The 20,833-nt window shown below is 36.1% G+C and overlaps 1 protein-coding gene across 1 annotated transcript in view; it reads right to left on the bottom strand.

Annotated features, from left to right (window-relative positions):
* Positions 1-1,256: 1,256 nt before the first annotated feature.
* The window catches only part of sppl3 (signal peptide peptidase like 3), a 31,185-nt gene continuing 11,608 nt past the window's right edge, over positions 1,257-20,833 (bottom strand). The window contains exons 2-11 of the mRNA XM_015387308.1: positions 14,830-14,907; positions 13,141-13,232; positions 12,929-13,048; positions 12,639-12,717; positions 10,938-11,050; positions 10,054-10,160; positions 7,993-8,156; positions 6,267-6,457; positions 4,367-4,476; positions 1,257-3,711 (exon numbers count right to left, since the gene is read on the bottom strand). Of these exons, the coding sequence (XP_015242794.1) occupies positions 3,640-3,711; positions 4,367-4,476; positions 6,267-6,457; positions 7,993-8,156; positions 10,054-10,160; positions 10,938-11,050; positions 12,639-12,717; positions 12,929-13,048; positions 13,141-13,232; positions 14,830-14,907 (1,126 nt within the window). The 3' untranslated portion in view covers positions 1,257-3,639. The remainder of the gene's footprint in view (positions 3,712-4,366; positions 4,477-6,266; positions 6,458-7,992; positions 8,157-10,053; positions 10,161-10,937; positions 11,051-12,638; positions 12,718-12,928; positions 13,049-13,140; positions 13,233-14,829; positions 14,908-20,833) is intronic.

Here is a 20,833-nt window from a genome sequence, read left to right as displayed (position 1 = left end):
TCACCACACGTTTAAGTGATCGCCGATCACGATCATTCAGGATTTTTCCCGGCCACATTTCTTCCTTGAAGCTGATGGGTCCCCATTATTCTTCCAGTTTTTAATAATGCGTTGGACAGTTCTTAACCCAATTTTAGTAGTATCTGCAATCTCTTAAGATGTTTTCTCTGCTTGATGCATGCCAATGATTTGACCCTTCTCAAACAGACTAACATCTTTTCCACGACTGCAGGATATGTCTTTCAACATGGTTGTTTAGGAAATGAGAAGCAAATCATTGCACCAGTTGGGGTTAAATAACTTGTTGAAAGGTCTTGAACAAAAGCAATAGTTTTTATATTGGAAGAGCTGCAAAATCTCCACAGGGAAATTAGAGTCAACCTCAGTAGTTTGAAAATGTCTTTAATAAACTCAACAAAAGAGATATTTTACTGTTATTGTGTCAAGTTTATTTACAACAGAATCCTGAACAAGTAGGAGGATATGCGAGATTTCATGGAACATTATAGTTCTTAATTTTTCATCTTTCTTCTATACAGAATCCACTCCTTCTTAAAACCAGCATAAACTGGAGATGAAGTCCTATGCTGGAAGGGGAAACTCTGAGGGAAAACAATTACAAACCAGGGGCTACAAAAATCCTCTATAAAAACATTATCAACATGATTATTTGGTTTTACTCACACACATAGACAAACATTAGTATATATGCATATAAATCTATATATTCTCTTCCCATGTCCATAAGTGGTGAGGCTTTTTGCGTGCCCAAAACTTCAATCTTCAGCCTTTACAGGTTAGAAGTCCAGGCTGATCAGTAAGAGGTCTTTCCCACCTGTTGCAACAGTTAGTCCATGCATGAAAGTCCAAAAGTTCAGTCCAGAGCCTCAAATCTATATGGACGCCCTCATCCGGGATAATAATATGCTGTACATCTGTTCCCCTAACATGCAGACAGATAGCAGAATGGAAACAACAAATGAAAAGCACTTTGTCCACACAGAGCTAACCACATTTTTGGCAAGACAGGTATGAAAAGCTTCAACTTAACCATTTTTTAAAATTGAAGTAGCATTAGATCACAACAGAAAATAAAATCCTTCAATTTGATGACGTTAAAATAGCAGGAAAGAAATTCCGTTTTTTATTTTTTTATTTCTGATGACACAATAGAAACCCTGTAACAATCCATTTTCAAAGATTTTTTTTTTTTAAATCAAACTTTTCTTTTTTGTTAATCAGTAAGTTTAAGTAATTGGCTTCCAGGGGTCATATGATGTCACACAGCTTTTTTTTTGTTGTCATGGAAGAGAAATTAAATCTCAAATGCCTGCTGAGGGAGAGATGAAGCTAAAGGGAGCATCTTAGGATCTCCATAGCAACAATTAGAGACTCTTTATATGTCAGCTGGTTATTTGATAAAAAAATAAATAAAAGCCATGTCTGTCATCACAACTATAAATATTTAAAGCATAAACTCAAAGTGGAGTTTTGCAAACTAATCAAATGCAACTAATTTTAGGCATTCTAATAACAGATGAGCTTAGGGTGAACCTAATGGTAAATATTCCGAATATATCCCATGCTCAGTAACAAATAGTGATGCATTTGTGATGCAGTTTGTTTACTAAAGGTCCTGGGAAGCTTGTTAAAGAGCACTGCATCATTAACAAAAAACAAAACAAAAAATGCCCTTTTTCATGATCGCCAGTACTTCCATGTTTAAATCCCATTAGTAACAGAGAGGAATCAGGAATCCAGAAAATGTTGACACAATGAAACCTCACAATAGACGAACTATCTTCTCAATTTAAAGGTTAATTTCGAAAATGTTCAATCCTATAGCAAATTAAATGTTTCACTCAAAACCATGTGCAAATCATGGTGGCTACTGCATCATAACTATTCATTTATATTATTTCTAAAAACAACCAGGGCCAATTATGTTTGATCTCTGAAGGACATTAAGCATTCATAGCTCTCTTCCAAAGTTCTGAACACGTGTTTTAATCAATCCTTTATCTATTACTAAAATAACTATCTGGATTCCAGCGTCCATCCATCCACTGCCCATCTTCTAAATCCATCCATCTTCACATTAAAAACTTAAGAGTTTTAAATTTAAGAGTGAGATCTTCATCGACTGAGGTGAAACTGAGGTGAGGCGGTGAGAGATGTGTAAAAACTGTCAGCATTGCAGAGTGATGTATGAGTCAGAGTAAAATAGACTGGGAAACTTACTTAACATTCATTTATTTGGAAGAAAAAAAACAAAACAAAAACACTGTTTACAATTCTGCCTGTCTGCAGAAAACTGAAAAGAAAAATGACCTCTGTGGAGTTTCTACATTTTTTTCTTACATATTTTTTTTTTCCTGTTTTTACAAGATAAACCATTTACATGTGTTTCATGTGCTTGAAACCCTTTGATCCAACACACAGCTCAATGCAAACCTGACTACTGTCGTCATTTTAAACATGATTTCAAATTAAAACCGAGTAAAATAACCGCTTGCTCATCTGTTCAGCACTCACTCACGCACGCACTCACATTTTAAGATAAGAGCGGGAAACTGTCGTCTAAATTTAAATTTTTTTTCCATGATGTTTCTATTGCACAAAGCTGGATCCACAATTCATCAGAGTATAAATCAGGCTGCTGCTGGACAACAGTTTACCGCTCTTTTTCAACATGCTCTCAAACACAAATAGAAACTCATGATACTGCAAATACATGTGTACACATATATACAAATAAAAGCAACCCCCTTCGACTCCCAATGCTGGTGGCGGGGAGGTGGCTTAACAATTTTAATGCATCCTTTCTGTATATGCAAAGAATAAAACTTTTCTAAATAAAATACATAGTTATCTGTTGGGGTAAGGACAGCAGATGAACAGAAGATGGAGCGGGAGGGGTGGGATGGGGACGCACAGGGGGTGTAGTAAGAGGGCAGGAGCACCAGGGGGAGTCATCAGGGAGGAGAAGATGAAACAGGCAGCCTGAAGAAGAGGGAGAACTCGGAACTGTGTTGCTGTTCTTGTGCCACTGCAACACTCCAACTCTTCTTCGCTTGTTAAAGTTCTTTGATTATATTAACATTAATTATAATGACCACGACAATGCTAAAAAAATACATATAAATCCCAGCCATGTCTCACAACCGTAAGTCCACAAAAAACTGAGGTGGGGTGAGGGGTGGTCCATTTAGTTCATCAGAGAGAAAGGAATCCAGAAAGAATAACAAAAAGACAGAAGAGAGGGGAGGTGGAAAATATGAGATGGGCCGTGCAGAAGGAGGGGCAGTGGGAGAGAGGAAAAAAAAGGAGACAAAGAGGAGGGAAGCACAAAAACAGAATAGGCAGGATGTCCTGTAAGGGACAGGAAAGAAACGGCAAAGAGGAACCGGAGATAAAACGGGAAAAGGACGTAGGGGGGCAAAGATGATTCGTGTCTGGGTGTTGTGATCCACACTCTGGTGTCCTTTCTGAGAGATTTTTTTTTTCTTCACTGATTGGTGGAAAGCATGAAGTGATGACAACATGGCCTCATGGTCAGTGTGCCCTCTCTCCTTTCCTCTAATAAAGAGGAAAAGATCAGCAGTCGTCCCCGCGCTGGTTGCTCGTCCCCAGGTTGCATCATACCTCCAGGAAGCGAGAGCTGCTGGCCTTGGCATGGAAAGGCTCGGACCACATTCGCCGCAAATCCCCCTGCAAGAGATTATCACCCCCCCAAAAAAAGACACATCAAGATAGGGAGTCAATCTGCTACCTGTCTTATCCCGATTTATTTGATACTCGTCCCTGAAGAAGTATTTGAACTTTTTCACTTTTTTCATTTCAGTTCCACAAACTTCAGTTTAAAGACTTAAAAACAATTCTCAAGTCTGAGAAATGTGAAATTGGTTTGTTGGTCATGGTAAAATAAATATTTACTGATCTAAACATCCCACTGGAGCTCTGGCGGTTAGGTGAGCCCCAAGCCTCAAGTCCTTTTCTGTTTTTCTCCATTTTTCTGCATCATGACCAACTTAAATACAGCCTCTGAAGAAAAGCCTCCCCATAGCATAATACTGCCACCACCATGTTTAACCAGGGGGGGTGGGGGGTGTTTACTAACTTTCTGGCAAAAACAAAATTATGTAAATAAATGCATTGAAGTTGTGTTGTGGTAAAAAATAACAGTGATATTACATATTACAATATTTACAGGGTAGAATAAATTGGTCAATATAACAGAGTTATCTAAATAGATATGACTTCACAGATTTAATTTCCTTTTAAGCAAAATCAAGAAGCAAATGTTTCTCTTCTAGATCCCTGCTAACTTTTCCTCTATGGATAAAACATAAACCTGTTCATGTACCTTTAGGTAAGCCATAGTGAGCAGAGGCAGCAGGGTGAAGGGAACCAAGTAGAGCAGAGCGGGCTGAGCGGCACGATGGATCCTCGAGGCCACAGTGGCAGTCAGCAGACCTGAGGAGAGACAAAATGTTCTCAAATAAATAAAGAATACCAAGAATAAACATAGCAATACACAGCAAGTTTATAAAAACAAAGCACAGTGCAGTGGCACAGAGGCAGCACAAGGTTCATGAGAATAAAATTGTTAGACTAAAATAAGAGGATTTCATAAAGAAGATAAAATGATTAATAAATAAAAAAAGAGATAAAGCCATTGATAAATAAATCAAAGCGAAGACTATTAGGAAACTGAAACAAATCTTGAAACTAATGATTAGATAACTCGGTCAAAGGCCACTCTAAACAAATACATTTTTTTTTATCTCAATTTAAAGCAACTAGGGGTTTTATTTCTTTTACAGTTTTCCGGGAGTTCATTCTAGAATAGTGGAGCATTACAACTAAAAGCTTCTTCTCCATGTTGGGTTCTGGTCCCGAGTAGAATAGAACCAGAACACCTGAGAGGTGTAAGTTGTTTACAAACTAACAGCAAGTCTAATATATTTTGGAGCAAAGCCATTCAGTAATTTATAGACTAACAGAAGTAAGTCTATTCTCTGATATGGGGAGCCAGTGGAAGGACTTTAGAATAGGGATGATGTGTTTCACTTTCCATTTTAGTGAGGACTCTGTCAGTAGCATAACTGACATTGTTGCAATAATCAATTCCACTAATTTTAAAAGTACTGCTGAGACACTGATCCTTTAATCCTGGAGATGCTCTTTAGGTGATAGAAGGCCAACTTTGTTTCTGTCTTTATGGGCCTTTAAAGGTTCAGGTCTGAGTCCTTAATTACACCCAGATTTCTAACCTGACTGGTGGTTTTTAGCTGTATAAACTGCAGCTGAACGCTAACTTTTAAATAATCTTTCTTGGTGTGAAAAATATTACTTCAGCTTTTTTTTTTTGATTCAACACATTGCTTTCTTCTATGCATTTACCCAGTGCAGTCACTTGACTCACGACTTCAAAATATGGTCCAAGTTTTTATATTTATTATAGTCTTAGTTGGGGGGAGATTGTAGGTACTGAAAAGGGGTATTTTTCATGGTCTTTGATGTAAAATTTACCAACTGACATAAAGCGGTCACTGTCCTTAAGTAATATATAAACCGGTTGAGGACTGTATCAGAAAGGCTGGCCCAGTTTTCCAGGCGCCTCTCTGGAAGGCAGGGAAATGGCTGGTTATTGTTAGGTGTTTAACGCCTAAAACACAACTTTTTAAAATAATCTTACTGATTAATAAGAGGTTTGAGATGCGCTTGTAGTTCTGCAAAAACAGCTTGTCCAAGTTACTCTTTTTCAAAAATGGTTCGAAAATAGCTATTTTTAGGAGCTGGGGAAAAAAAAAAACACCTGACAAAAGGGATGTATGAATTATTTGAATTAAAATCAGGCTTTATGACAGGCAGAGGCACAGGTAAAACTTTGAGATGACTGGAGCTAGAGCTTAGTTTGTGTAAGATTGCTTTGAAGCTCTTTATGTTTTATTCAGAGAAATTGGGAATTTTGTCAAGATCTTCCCTTGATGGAGACAACTTTGGTACAGGACTTGATATGGATGGACAGACTGTCTCTAAACATTTAGGCTTTTTCAGGAGAGAAAAAGGCAAAACCGTTGCAGGCCTTGGTTGAGTGGAGTTCAGATGCTACAGTCACACGATGGTTTGTTAACCTTCTGACTGTGGCAAATAAGACATAATAATCCTTATTGTTTAACCTAATTTGGCAAGACAAATATAAGAAGACCTTTAAAAACCTTGACCTTCTACATCCAACAGCCCATTGATTGGCTTCTTACCCACAAAGTATCCGATGAGAGTACAGTGGAAATATGAGACGCGCTGCATGCGTCCGGACATGTTGCCAGGCCCCGGGACCTCCCCTGTTGCTTGCTTCTTGTAGTTATCATAACGCAGGACAAAGCACAACAGCAGCCCTGGCATCACGATGTCTCCTATTCCCAACATTGAGAAATGGCTTCCTGTGGAGCTGCATGGAGGAAAAGAGCGGAAATGAGGATGAAACACTAGAGCAGACAGACTAGAGAATCAGTGTGGCTCAGCAGTGCAGTTAATGCTAATGTACACATCAGTGCTTCATCATCTTGTTCTCCAACTAAAATGAATGTATTACATTTCAATACTGACTTAACTTAAAGGTCTTAGCCCCAAGGAGAAGAGTTCTCAGCTAACTATTTGCTTTACAAATATCCTGGGATTTAAAAAGGTCAAATGTTTGCATCCTCTGCATAAACAAGCGTATAATATGGTCCAGAAAACACCATTTGGAAGTGGAGGGTTATCTTTTTTTTCTGTGCAAAAATTTCAGGTAAGACTTTAAAGTTGTCTAACTTTTTTAACATTGGAAATGTAAAAATCCTAAAAAAACTTTACAATTTCCAAAACTATTCAGGAATCAAGAAAACATGGCAAGACCAGGTGAAAGATGATACATCTCTCAGCTTCTGGTTTAGCTTGTTTTCTTTTTTTAGTTTATCAAACCTGTTTTTCCTGTGAAGTGGTTTAAAATATGTTCTGCATCCATCATCATTACTAAAAAAAAAAAAAAAAAGCTAAAAAGGAGGAACAGATAGTCGCTTTGTAATTGCTAAAAATCTAAGGGCCAACTGATAACCTTCAAATTCAGGTTTTTACATAGATTAAAAGCCAAACATGCTCTGGGAAGCTTAATATCGAGTACAGCAAAATCTAAAGTAGTATGAGGTGGCTGAAGGGGCTGTGTTCAGAGGCTAATACCACTGTTGACCACTGTCACATCTAATAGGCATCTCGCTGCCCTGCTAAGTAACAAATAGGATCAGGGAAGGAAGCAGTACACTGCGAGTGGAAAGGCTTTGTTGCAAGTGAAGCTTGGGCACCGGAAAGTCCTGTCATGATAGTATCTCCATCAGTACTCACACCTAGACAATGTGTTGATGTTACGGACATGAATGCGAAGCGATCAGTTCTAAATAATACTGTGGAAGGATTACCCTAAAAGGCCCCCCCCATTCTCTGAATAGCTTCAGAGGGCTACTCTGTAAAATAAGTAACATTTCTATCAAATTTTTAGATCCTTTTAACAGAGAACTTGGTATAATTGCATGAACACAACAATTTTGAGAGTATTTAACTAAGCTAAAAAATCTCACAAAGACCAGAAAAGGCTAATTTTGTGAAAAACAAACAATTCTACGAATCTTACCAAATCCCTTGATTACAGTGGTGCTGGAAAGTTTGTTAACCCTTCAGAATCGTTGATATTTCTTTAAATATTAAGCATCAGCAGAGTTACACGAAATCCTAATTCATAGATGGCGATTAAACCACAATTTACCCTTAAAACATCCAAATTATTTTAACAATAGCAATAAAACTACATCTTTTGTTTCACTTGTTGTTGTGGTTAGTCTCCATCTGCTTTTAAGATTTCTGTGAAAATCTGATGATGCGTTTGTTCTTAAATATATCAGGTTCTGATAAACATTACCAAACTTTCCGGCACCACTGTAATGTGAGTGTTACCTTGGGAAGACCAGTTTGCCAGGTAAGGAGAGTCGGGGAACATCGCGGCCCATTCCTGGCCCCAGGTGGAGCTTCCTGGAAAGAACATCTATGGGATTTTCAGCAGGCTGAGTGGCAACCTTAACCATCACATTACTGTTAAAGATGTAAGCTGAGAAGAACACCTTCAGGGAAAAAAAAACAAGAGAAAAACAGCCGTTAGTTGTGCTGAAATTCTATCCATCACATTTCCAAGAATCAAAAATTATTTTCCATTTATCCCTTTAACTGCATTGGGTATGAAAAAAATTAATGTTTTCCACCATCAGTGATGAAGGATCAACAGTTTTAGTTGGGCAGAAGCCATATTAAAGGATGCTACGATTACTTTTTAAGAGAAATTATTACCCACAAAGGAGTAATAATCCCAGCTATTCACTCCTAATGACTGAGTTGATGTTTTAATCCCCTGTGAGGGAAAATGGGCTCTTATGAATGAGACCCAGATGATCTCTGCTGCTTTAAAAACTAATTCAACACATAAAATGACAAAATAAAAAGTTATGTTTGGTTTCTTTTTAGAGCATTGCACTGATGTATAATTATACCAACTATTCTAGAATATATTGTTCTGTTCCACGAACCAAAACATGTCACTCAAAAAGAGGATTGCTTCATTTAAAACATAAAAGTTTATTTTAGTTATCATGCAACCAGAGTTTCTTAAATTACATTTTCAATTCAATGGTAATAAAAAAATCAATGTATGATTCTCTGTGTAACATTTTATTCTCTGTATAGACATTAAGAAATGCTAATTAAACATAAATAATTATTTTTTTTAAGCTTATATTACCTCAAACAATAAAAAGATCAGAAATTATTTTATGTAAAACTAAAGTTCAAACCTCATCCACACCTCCTTTCTCTGCAAGTCTCACAAACGACTTCCAACATAAAACGGGCGAATTCGGACGAAGCACCGAATTGATTTCAATTCGGGGATTTTTCCTAATTCAGTTCTGGCCTGTACTTTTGTCACGCCCCGAAATGATATACAGACCAGCCCACTGGTTCACTGGCACAAGAATATGAATAGATATGATAACAATGCTATCATATCTAGGGTGACCAGATTAGGGTTTCTGAAAAGGAGGAGACTTTTTTTTGGGGGTGTGTGTGCGGGCGGGGCTGACTGGTCCGTGTCCGGAGCCAGCGACCGAACCCGACCCAGTGACGGTCCTGCCTGCGCAGTAACACAGGCGGGGGGAAGCACAGGGCTGCGGCTACAATCACAGGGTCGGATTCGGTCGCCCGGTCCCCTGCTGGATCCAGCCCTCCATCCGCCGGAGTTCCCGAACAGCCCCGGAGCTAATGTCTCGATTCTGTTGCACTGTAATCGACAAAAATCCAGGACGATTTTTGAAATTCCCCATCGCATTTTTTAGGTATGACAAGTAGGACATGTACGGGAAAAAAGAGGACGTCTAGTCAACCTACCATATCAACTATTAAATTTTTCAGAGTGAGTTAGTGCTTGTTGCTATGATGTATCTTTGCTCAGCAGCTTTGCTTGTTGTTAACCAACCAATCAGCACACAGCTCATCTAAATATTCATGAGCATACCATAAAAGAAAGAAAACTTGTCGTTTCATTTTGGGGCTCTTAGCCAGACTTGCATTAGGGCTCATAGAACAGCAAATATGCCATTTTCAGCCAAATCAATGTTACCCTCCCTATTCAGCACCAAATACCCTATAGAATCATTCTATGACCCCTTTAATAGCTAGACTGTAATATCAGCCATATTACTTTATCTTCTTAGCCGGGTAGAAAAGTTTAGGTTTACCTCTAAACTGTCCATATAATATAAAAATGGTTTGCAATTCCTCCTTAGAGGACTGACTAACTGATCTTTAAACTTACTGAGGATGATTGCATTAACAGAATAGCAGCAAGTACCTCAGAATAGACAGCCTATTGATGCTTTCGTTTTTTGAAAACACCGCTGGAATTGACATCCCTAATGGCTGTGCATCTTTTTAGTGATGCAGGTTAAGTTGATGGAGATCACTTCTTACCCAGAAAACATCATAAATGAGCAGTCCTGACAGCAGCAGGCAAGACACCTTCAGACTGGGAAGTCGAACAAAGGCGATCATGGCGACGCACAAGCCCATGGCTAAAGCTGCAACAAGGCAGAGAAAATTGGACATTTAAAAACTTATTTCCACATTTTGGTAACAACCAGCACACATATCGGGATTAGAACAGATTCCATATATTTCATTTATCCAAGAAAAAACAAAAAAACAAAAACATAATCTATGAGGTTTCACTAAAGAACAGATATTCAAAGAAGCTACTTTTAAAATTGAACTTAATACTTGAACATGAAATGGATATGATGCATATTCTGGAGGCTTGATAAAGTAGAGCCTTTGAGTTTTCTAGACCTGCATTATCACTTAAAACTGCCACCAAAATTGACTGAGCAACTATGTGAATACAGAGGTACATGTCGTTTTTTTTTATCCACTGCATGATGGAAGGAGTTGCAATTTAGCTGACTATCAAAGCCCCTTTAAGAATTGAGTGCACTGCTGTAAAAGCTTGGAAAATAACAATGTAAAACCTTCTTAGTGTGAGTTGGGTCAAGTTCCTTCAGCAGATGATGAAAACTGGATTTGTCATGCAATGTATTAAGCATGAAGTCACCACTAACAGCTATGAAATTCCTAAAAAATATATATATTTTTGATATTAAAAGACAAGTCTGTGCTAAGACTGAGGGATAAAATATGAGAAGGAATGTGATTAATTTGTATAAAAACTGAGGAATGAGTCTAATGCGTTGGTTCAGATGTTAAAGCTGCTAAATGAAATCTTGAAATGTGTGTGACATCTGTCGACGTTCCCATGAAAGGGAACACTTTGTCACGTGAGCTGCCACAGAGTGACGCACCGTCCATGAGGAGCCAGTGTCCAGTCAGCACCCAGATGAGGACCAACATGACGGAAAGAGAGAACGACAACAGCTCGGCCAAGGTGAAGCGTCCACAGCAACCAAATGAAATCCTGCAAAGCAAAGAAAGTTAAAAAAAGAAAAATCTCAATCAGAGAAAATGCACAAGAACAAGAATTTTACATTTTATGAAGAGAAACAAGGCTTGTGGAAAGGAGAGAAAAACATGTGGCATGCTAAAGAAGATTCAATTCCTAATTTGAATATTTTTAGCATAAAAAACAAGAAGTAAAACAAAAAGAATAGCTTTTATAGTGCAAGAAATTAAAACAGAAAAAAAACCAATGCTCTAGAAAGGATCCGTCACTTTACAACTTTTTGTTTTCTGCCAAACTTAAATGTTTAGTATCATCAAACAAACAATGATAACATTAGTTAATAAGCAGTTTTTAATGGTGACTTTAAGCATTAGGAAGACCTATTCAAACTTATTATAAACCTAATAAGCGATTGTGTCTCTTAGGACAATAACAGCCAACATCCAGTGTTTGCTTAAGCATGTTTTGCATCGGTGTGGAGGAGCTTTTTTTTGTCCCCTCTTTGCAGAATGGTTTGAATACATACAGTCACAACAGGTTACCTTGTTTCAAGTTCAGTCAAATTATTTGTTGTTTATGTCACTTTGATATATGACTTACACATAGTGACAGAGCAGCCTTCGTTGTCCAATCAACAGCTGAAGTATTAATGACTGTTAGTTGCAACATGTACTTTCTTTTTCATCTCTTTAATACATTTATTTTTGAGGTCGTTTTGGGATTATATAGGTGATTTTTTTTTAAATGTTGTGTTATATGCTTTTGTGAGGTACTTTGTCAGTAGTGGTGTTTAGCTTAAAATTTATCTATAAATACAAATTTCCTCTGTCTTTCAGAATATTAAATGATTGATTTTCACCTTATTTTATGTAAGTGAGGCCTCCAGTACTCATTATGTTGTTCTGAGTTCTTTTCTGAACTTCTTTTCTGAGGAATCGTAGACAACAGCTCCATAAAAGGTTTATTGGAGACCCGGAACCTTAGAATTAAAAAAAAAAACTTTTCCACAATGAGAGGCCAAAGACTATGTTTTATTTGCTCTTGATTTAATTTTTTAAATCAGGGCATAATGTGTTTTTTTTTTTACTTTTTTTTTTTTTTATGCATAAATCCCTTTTTGTCAAACAGGTTCAAATCAAATATTTTTTTGATGTCACAGTTTGAGCAGCAACATCGCCCAGGTGTGACATGTAAAGCCGAATCAGAAAAATCTTAATTAAAGGCGTTTCATTTTGGTTACAAGGATGACTAAACATCACATATATTCAATGTGGTTTAGCTAATCATGTCGAAGCATGATTTTGTCTTTCTTTTTTTTTTTTTCTTTTTTTACAGACATGGGAAGTATTTTTAGAGAAGCATTTTGGTGGGGCAAAAAAAAAAATCTGGTTGATTACAAATTTTTTTTAAATCAACAAAGATATTTAGGCTGTCCTTTAATATTTAGAGACATAAAGCACCAAAGATTCCAATGTTTATATTGTAAAGCTGACTTGTTAAGGGTACTGTAATAGGCCGATTCATGGAGCGTTCTGAATGTTTGGAAGATGTAAAAAACAGAAAGGAAGAGATATGAAAAGGCAAAATGCCAGAACTTCCTTACTTGTTCTGCGGGGAGCAGGGTCTGGTCAGATACTGGCACATAGGTAACAACAGGAATGCAAATGCAATTGTAGCAAGAACTGAGGAAAGGAAGAAAAGCACAGCAGTGAGAACTTCAGTCTAATATACCTTGACAGCTTGTAGGAGTCATTTCTGTGAGTTAAATGGGGCAACTAATGGTATTCGGTTTCAAGACATTCTCCTGGGTGTAACCACCGAACAGCGGCGGGAAAACCTTATAATGACTCTACATGTGTGGTGCTTTTTTGCACTCCGGAGCCGCATAGTTACCTGCAGTGCAGATAGTGAAGACCACCTGAACCGAGTCGAAAAAGAAGAACATGACTAGTAGGGACACCGACGCTCCTATTGGCAGAAACAGGGCCTGTGTGGAGTCTATAGTTTGAATGCCTGGAAAACAAATCATGTCATAAAAACACAAACTTCATAACATCAAAGCAGCCACATCAAGCAACTGATGGAGTTTGATTTGTAACACTTACTGTTGTTTGTGTTGCTGTTATTAAAAGACCCCGTTGCTGTGGGGTTGCCATCTTTATCCTTCTCCTGGTTCTCACAATCCATGTTTAATGACCTGCAAAAGCAGCAGAAAACAGAGTTATGTAGAAAAATCACACTTCATTTCTCCTAAAAACGAAAAGTCTAACTTCCTCTGAAGACGTGCCCTCAGAGTTGAATTCATTTAGGCTGCCAAAAGGAAGCAGTAAGTAATATAGAAAAAATCTAAAATTTACAGTGAAAAGATGTCAAATAAATTAATGTTCAATGGTTGAACTTAAAATCCTAATGTAACTCTCACATTTATTATAATATATAGTACCCAGAAACACATTTTACAAGAAAGGTGGACTTCTAGATTATCATTACAAAAGCTTTATTACTTCAGCTAATCTTTACGATGGCCGCTTTGCACCACCATTAAACTGATCACTATTAACAACTAATTTTCATGAAAACAATAATCATATTAGGTAGATAGTCTAATTTATTTAATGTAAAGTTTGCACTATTTTGCACGAAGCAAAAACATATTAAAGAAGACATTCAAGAATGATAAAGACAAAGCTCCACTCTTACATGTTCTGCTAATTGAAATCAAAAAGCCTGAATATAAAGTTAATATAGGATGTTAAAAAATTGACCAAACTGAAAAAGAAACTGGACAGGCTAATTTCAGAGACAATAGGAGATTTAACAGGAAAGGAATCAATTTCTCCTGAACTATCACTTTTATAACATACATTTAATTAGATCAAATTCTGTTTACAAGCTTATATATTGTATATACTGAAATCATAATATTACCAATATAATTAAATGTGCTAAACAGAACCAAAGAGAAACTGACAAAGGTGGCCAGATAAGGTCTGGAAATTAGCAATAAGACATGCTGCAAATTAAAAAAAGATTTTAGCCTGATTCTATATATATAATATATTAAATATATTAGAGCTGCAGAAAATAGCTGTTCCCGTCATTGGAGGAACAAACATGTGCTATATCACAATTGCAAAGGCTGCTTAGACACAATATTTGGAAGGTTATTGAATTTCAAGCATTTTGCAATGGAACTAATCTTTTCAATTAAAAAATCGGCCACTGAAATGGTCTTCAACTTTCTGTTAGCCGTGCAAATAACGTAGATGACCATGATCAAATTGTGATGACCGAAAATGAAAGAAACGACAGAGGAAAATGTTGGTTACTTCTTAATGGATTCATTATTGATACACATAATTAAAGTGGGAAAAATACCAGTAATTTTGCGATCACCCCCTTTAATATTTCTGTTATTATTAATATATATTTTTTATTTTAAACAGAGTTTTCACCTTTCTTATTGTTGTATTTTGCTGCAAATTCAAAAAGCAGATGCTTGGCAGTATCACTTGGTTATCTTGCTATGACTAGTTAAGTGTTTGGTTGAAGGTAGGAATGCTTCCTCTCAAGGACAGTTTTTTTTTTAAAGTAATCTAAGAAAAACTTTATCTAATTCAGCTGTAGTTCAGGCTGATATAAAGCTGTCTGCTTAAGAAGATTACAGAGGACTTGGATAAGTTAAACAATAATTAGATTATTGCCATTATTTAAGAGAGAAAAAGAAAAAAATAACAAAAGAAAGATGTCAACTAATGGTAGAAGTGCTTAAATTAATTATTTAAATGACTCACCTGAAGCTGCCATAGACGATAAGAAGGATGGAGATCAGGAAGGTGGACACCTGACTGGAGTCAACTAGGGAGTATGCCCTAAAAACATGAGACAAAAGGAGAGAAGATTAGGGTTACTTTATTTCTAAACAAAAACATGTACGTATAAAAACTTAAGCAATCAGCTTTAAGTATAAAAACATGAATAAGGCATTTTAAAAAGATTTTTTAATCAATGTTGGCATTAAATATTCAACTTAATTACCAAACTGGGTGAAATCAATCGTCATTCTTAGTATAAGAAAATAGACTAAACCTTTAAGAAACATTTTCTTAAGACATTTAGATTCTTCCAACAAAATGATCCATTTATAAGTGAAAGAAAAGTAAAATAATAAACTATGTGACTTTTTACCCCCTTAGCCTATTCAATAAATACATAAAAACAGTTTATAAATGGATTAACAAAGAGCATGTTGTTAAAAGTTTAATTTATGGTCTGCATCTAATGATTGGATTAAAACCAAATTCACCTATTTATTTATTTATATGCTAGAGTCCTTAGAAAAACAACTTAAAATCGTCATAAAGAAGGAAATGTCTAATCATTGCATTTCTATTTTTAGATTGGGGTATTTCCTAAACTTTGGCCTATGATTAATCCAAAATGTTGAACTTCTGCATTGGCCGAACTTCATCTGTGGGTCATTCTAGCTGCTCTATAATTCATCAATAAATGTCCTTGTGGTTGAAATTTAACCAGCATGTCCAAACAATAAACCCTCCGTGTTATGGTTTTAAAACTTAACTTTTGAATCAGCTGGTGAATCATTTCCTTGGATTAGGTGTTTTACAAAGTTATCTCCCTTCTTTATCAGTTTTGTTTTGTTTTGTTTTCCTTTAATCTGATTTTGCATCTACATAAATTTAGCAATTCTGCATCACCAACAACAAATTCTTGGAAAACTTGGAAGAGGTGTTAATTCCATTCCAGGAATTAGCAGCAGATTGTTCAGCATGTGAAAACTAACCCAGCATCAGAGTGACTTTACACAAAAGTATGCCATCCTATTACGTTATGTACTTGAATGAAACTGGGTCACAAACACAGCCCTATTAGTACAATAGGCTGAGCCGTTTTTGAAAAAGAAATTTAGTTTGTATTTATACATCTTTGGCTATATAAATGCATTTTTAGATTTATTACTGTATCAATAAATATTAATACACTTTTTTTTATCCTATGGAAATCAAAGTATTACAAAAAAAAAAAAAAAAAAAAAAAGAGATTGAACAATTAAACATAACCTTTAAACAAAAAGTCATCCCTAATGCCATCCATGCTTAGTTAGACTGTCAGAGGCAAAATCCTTATACTATTAAAATTTCATTTGACATTTCATATCAGTACTGATCATGTCTTTCATTACATATATTAATATTGATTATCATTATCTAGTCCGGTGTCAAAATAATTGGTACTGGCATTGGCCTTCTGAAACCTTTATCAGTCTCATATATATGCTAAAACAATATTTTGAAATCCTTTAAATGCAAATTATTTCAAACTGTTATCGAGATGAACACTTTCTGGTTTTCTGTAACCAAAGAAGCTGACAACAAGCAGAAAGAAACAAGTGAGAAAAGACACCACAATAAAAATTAGAAGCCCGAACTTGATTATTTTTTCTTGAAAAGGATCTGATTAAAAAATAAAAGAGATGAACACTAAAAGCTGAAATAATGGTTTAGTGGTGGAAGCTTATTATCCAGAGTTGGTATTTTTTGCTGCATCTCCACAGAGATGCAGATAAAGTAGCTTTATCTGAGCTATGTTCATATTATGCAGCATATTTCTAAGCCAAATAGAAATATAGTTTTTTTACACAACCCAACTTAAACATTTAGCTTTATCTCAATGTCTTTATACTTGTATTAATCATCATTTACAGCCACACCTGTTTGTTACCCATTTGTTAGAAAGACACTGCCTTGTAAAGCATTTATACCCCTAGAATGATACCTTATTTTGTCACATTACTGCCACAAAACTCAATATTTTGTTAAGATTTTATTTGATAGACTAGAACAAATGCATAAGTAGAAAGAGGAGGGAAGCAGTTTTAATAATATTCATTTGCAATACAAAGTGGGGTGTGCATTAGTATGTAGTTTCCCTTTGTTTTGGCACCCTTAAGAAAAGATCCAGAATAATTCATTTGTTTTAGGTGGCGCAGTACTGCAAAAACAAAAGCCGTGTGCGTCATTTAATGCCTTTTATCTAATCATGGAGTACAAAAAAACACGCCCAAAAGGTCAGGGATACGGATGTGAATATGTTTGGGCTCGGATTATAAACTCCTATAAAACCTGAAACTTTCAGCATCTCACAGACGTTTGTTTAAAGCATTCTAAAATTGGGGGCGAGTATGGGACAACTACAAAACTACCAGGAGACAGGTGTCCCCGGCAAAACTAACGAGGAGCATCATTTATAAAAGAAACCAAGAGGCCCAAGGTACTGAGTTGCAGAAATCCACAACAATCCTACAACAAACACAAAAGTTGACCATATGGAAGTGTGGCAAAAAACAGAAGTCTTCTTTGTGATTTTCTTAAAAAAAAAAAAAAAACATGTTAGGTGCACAGCATGCAGAAGGCAGTTGTATGCATACGAGACCAGCTTGCAAGGTATGCATAGCAGATATGCATCACTGCAAATTGCTCTTAAGACAACAGCTGTGGCAAAGCATGGTGGGGCAGCAAGATATTGTGGGGACACTTTTTGTACCACATGAACAGGAGGCCTAATCAACATTAATAACAAGCTCGATGAAGTAAAACACAGAAATTTCCCGTCATCAGATCCTAAAGGAGGCTGCAAAAAATTTGACTAAGGAGGAAGTATATTTTGCAGCAGGAAAACAACCCCAAGTATAGAGCCAGAGCCACAATGAATAAATCAGATCAAAGCAGCCATGTATTCGAATGGCCCAGTAACAGTTAAGTCCTTAATCCAATAGACAATCTGTATCAAGAGTTGAAAACTGATGTTCACAGATGCTCTCTATCCAGTATGACTGAGCTTGAGCTCAACAAACAAATGGGCAAACATGTCAGCCTCCAAATATCAAAGAAGTCTGACTTCTCAGAGTAAATAATGAAAAAGAAATTATTTACAAACATTATCCAGAAACAGGTAAATTTTGAAAATATACAGCTCTGATGTAAAAAAAAAAAAAAAACACAAGTCAATTGCTTTACAATGGCGATAACGTAAGAGGGAATAGAAACCTTTGGTGAACATTTGCATATCACAGCTGTTATTTGTTGCAGCATCTGAGCTAAAATAAAACAAAAAACTTTAAATTTTTGACAGATCTGTACACAGCCCAGAGGAGCACACTTGAAATGAGCAGTTTATTTAATTTTTCTTCAGGATCAATTAACTTTATTAATTGAATTAAATTTCCTGCTAAAATAAATAAATAGCAACACTGAAACAATGCAGACATTAGCATCTATTCTCTGAAAGTCACCTTTAATATTCAAAACAAAGAAGAGATGAGCAGATTTCAATAAAGTTTGAGTGTTATGGCAGCTTTATTCATTATATGCAGCATTTTTCTTAAGCTATAGTTGTCACAAGATATCCATAAAAGACCAGTTCTTACTTGAAAAATGAATTACATGAAAATAAACCTGTTCCTGCATCACAAAGGCGTTTGTTCAAACACAGCTCTTTACATGGAAATTACAACACTGCTTCGATACCACATTCAAGATTTAGGTCAAAGTAAATGTCTGTCAGTATATCAAGCCCTTTTATGTCACCTTGTAAAAGCCTTTATAACCGTGTTTAAGCTTCTTTACTAAAAGTAGTTAGTGTCTTACAAGCATTAAAATTGTGATCAAGAAAGTGACCTTGCTCCCCTGCATGCACACATTAATTATCAACACAACATGCAGCTAGTCTAATCCACCACAGACCTCATTCATATTCTGGGATCGAACTGGTTTGTCTGAATTCTGTGCACAGAAGCCTGGAGAACATGAGTGAGATAGATGAATGGAACATTTAAAAACAAAATACAATCCCGGACTGTTGAGAGCTGGCGGGCAGCCCACATTGCCATAAGAAAGCCTTGTTTGCTGACAGACTAGGTTTTCAATAACAATTCCAATACCGTCCCCCATTAAACCAGTTGCATGAATTATTTGCACACTAAGGGGCAGATCAACATGCCACAAAGCAGATTAAGCGGCGTTCTCGGGTCTGTTCGGATTCAGCAAGATAATTCTGGAGGAAAAATTATCAGCCCCAGACAGAAAGTTAAATGGGATTTAACAGATCTTTAGGTTTAAAATCCCATGAACTCTAAAGCAGAAGCATGTATTTATTCACTAATTAAATATGTTGGGTTAATAGACCTCAATCTTGAGTAAATAAGATAAAAATGAACAGCAGTATACAGTTAATGACAAAAATATAGCTTGTGGCTACCCACTCATATAAAGACCTTGCTAATTACGCCTGACAACTGTTTCTACTTCCGATTCGTTTGTGTATGGGCTCTTTGAGCATACTTTGTTCTCAAATGAATAGCAGATGTAACTTGTTTGTCTTAACTTGGGGCAGAGTGTGGTCAGCTGTTGCCCTTTATCTCATAAACCACACTGAAGTGTAAGATTCAGAATAGCAGATGGGTTTTAGACAGTCAGGGTGTTTACAGGTCAGTTGCTGATGTTGGCAAAAGCTGACTAATAATTTAACAAACTTCTTTTAAGCATTCAACTCTGGCTTGTTACTGATATGTGACTGGGCACTTCACAGGTAATCGTCCACCCAAAAGCTGCAGCTGCAGCATTCAAATTTAAAATAAGGAAATGATCACAATCCCAGGGGACAATGACGGTTTCTTTTTGTGCCTTGAAACATTGAATGTGTTTAGATACTCATTATCTGAAGACTGATGACAATAGAGATTTATCTTTGCCTTTATAATCTTAAAAAAATAATAAAAAAATAAAATTTTTGGATTAGTTACAAAAAAGAATGACCTCATAGTAGATTTCAAACTGTGTAAAATGATTTGGCCGTGTTTCCTGCAGTCAAAATTAGGGCTGGGCAATTAATTGCATTTGTAATATAATCGCAATTTAACAAAGTGCAATTTTCAAATCGTAGAGGCACTGATTTTTTAATCAGACTGTATTTAAAAAGAGAAGGACACTAATTTTCTCCATCCAGCCCTTTAAGTAGTAGTTAAACAATTGAAGTGGGTTTGTTTTGATACAGAAAGGAAGAGAGAGTAACAACTAGTGTGCAAGTAGAAATAAAATTAGTTTTTCTACACAATGGTTACAGCAAAGTCCTGTAACAATGGACTCTGGGCAGGCAAGCTTTAAAAACCAGTGAGTGCAACGGAGAATCGCAATTGCAATTTTGTTAAAAATAATCACAATTTAGACTTTTGGCAAAATCTTTCAGCCCTATTCGAAATGATATGGGCAGAAAATAATCCCCTAAAGACTACCTGACTTCTAGAAAAAGGCTTCTGCTGTGAAAACACACCTTCAGAGACCAAAATGTATCGGCTCGATCTTTCCGATCCACCTTTATATTTTGATAGCTTAGATGTTTTTAAAAAGTTACCACCTATGACTTTTGAAAATCACGGCTCCCCTGGCTTACTCTTAACATGTGTTTTATTACAGCCTATTTATACAGATCACTTGTGCTAAAACAATGTATTCTCTATTGTAGAAGGGCAGAAATCTTCTTAGCAATGAAAGCTGTTCCAAAATATAATTTATGATCTGCTGTGCATAGTTACATAGCTGCAAAATAAGGCTGGATCTAACTTGCAAAACTTGGAAAAATATGCAGCACATTTATAAACATAAATAAATAATAACACGGTTAAAAAATAAAGGAATCCAGCATCAAAATCTTAAGACGTTTTAAAGGAACATTTCCAACAAGACAGCACCCGTTATCGGCTTTATAGGGGCTATATTTATT

The sequence above is a fragment of the Cyprinodon variegatus genome, unplaced genomic scaffold (genome assembly GCF_000732505.1).
Source record: "Cyprinodon variegatus isolate N-32 unplaced genomic scaffold, C_variegatus-1.0 Scaffold390, whole genome shotgun sequence".
Classification (NCBI taxonomy): Eukaryota; Metazoa; Chordata; class Actinopteri; order Cyprinodontiformes; family Cyprinodontidae; genus Cyprinodon; species Cyprinodon variegatus.
Note: the sequence above shows the minus strand (reverse complement) of the source record. Positions and strands in the feature narration are given on the sequence as shown.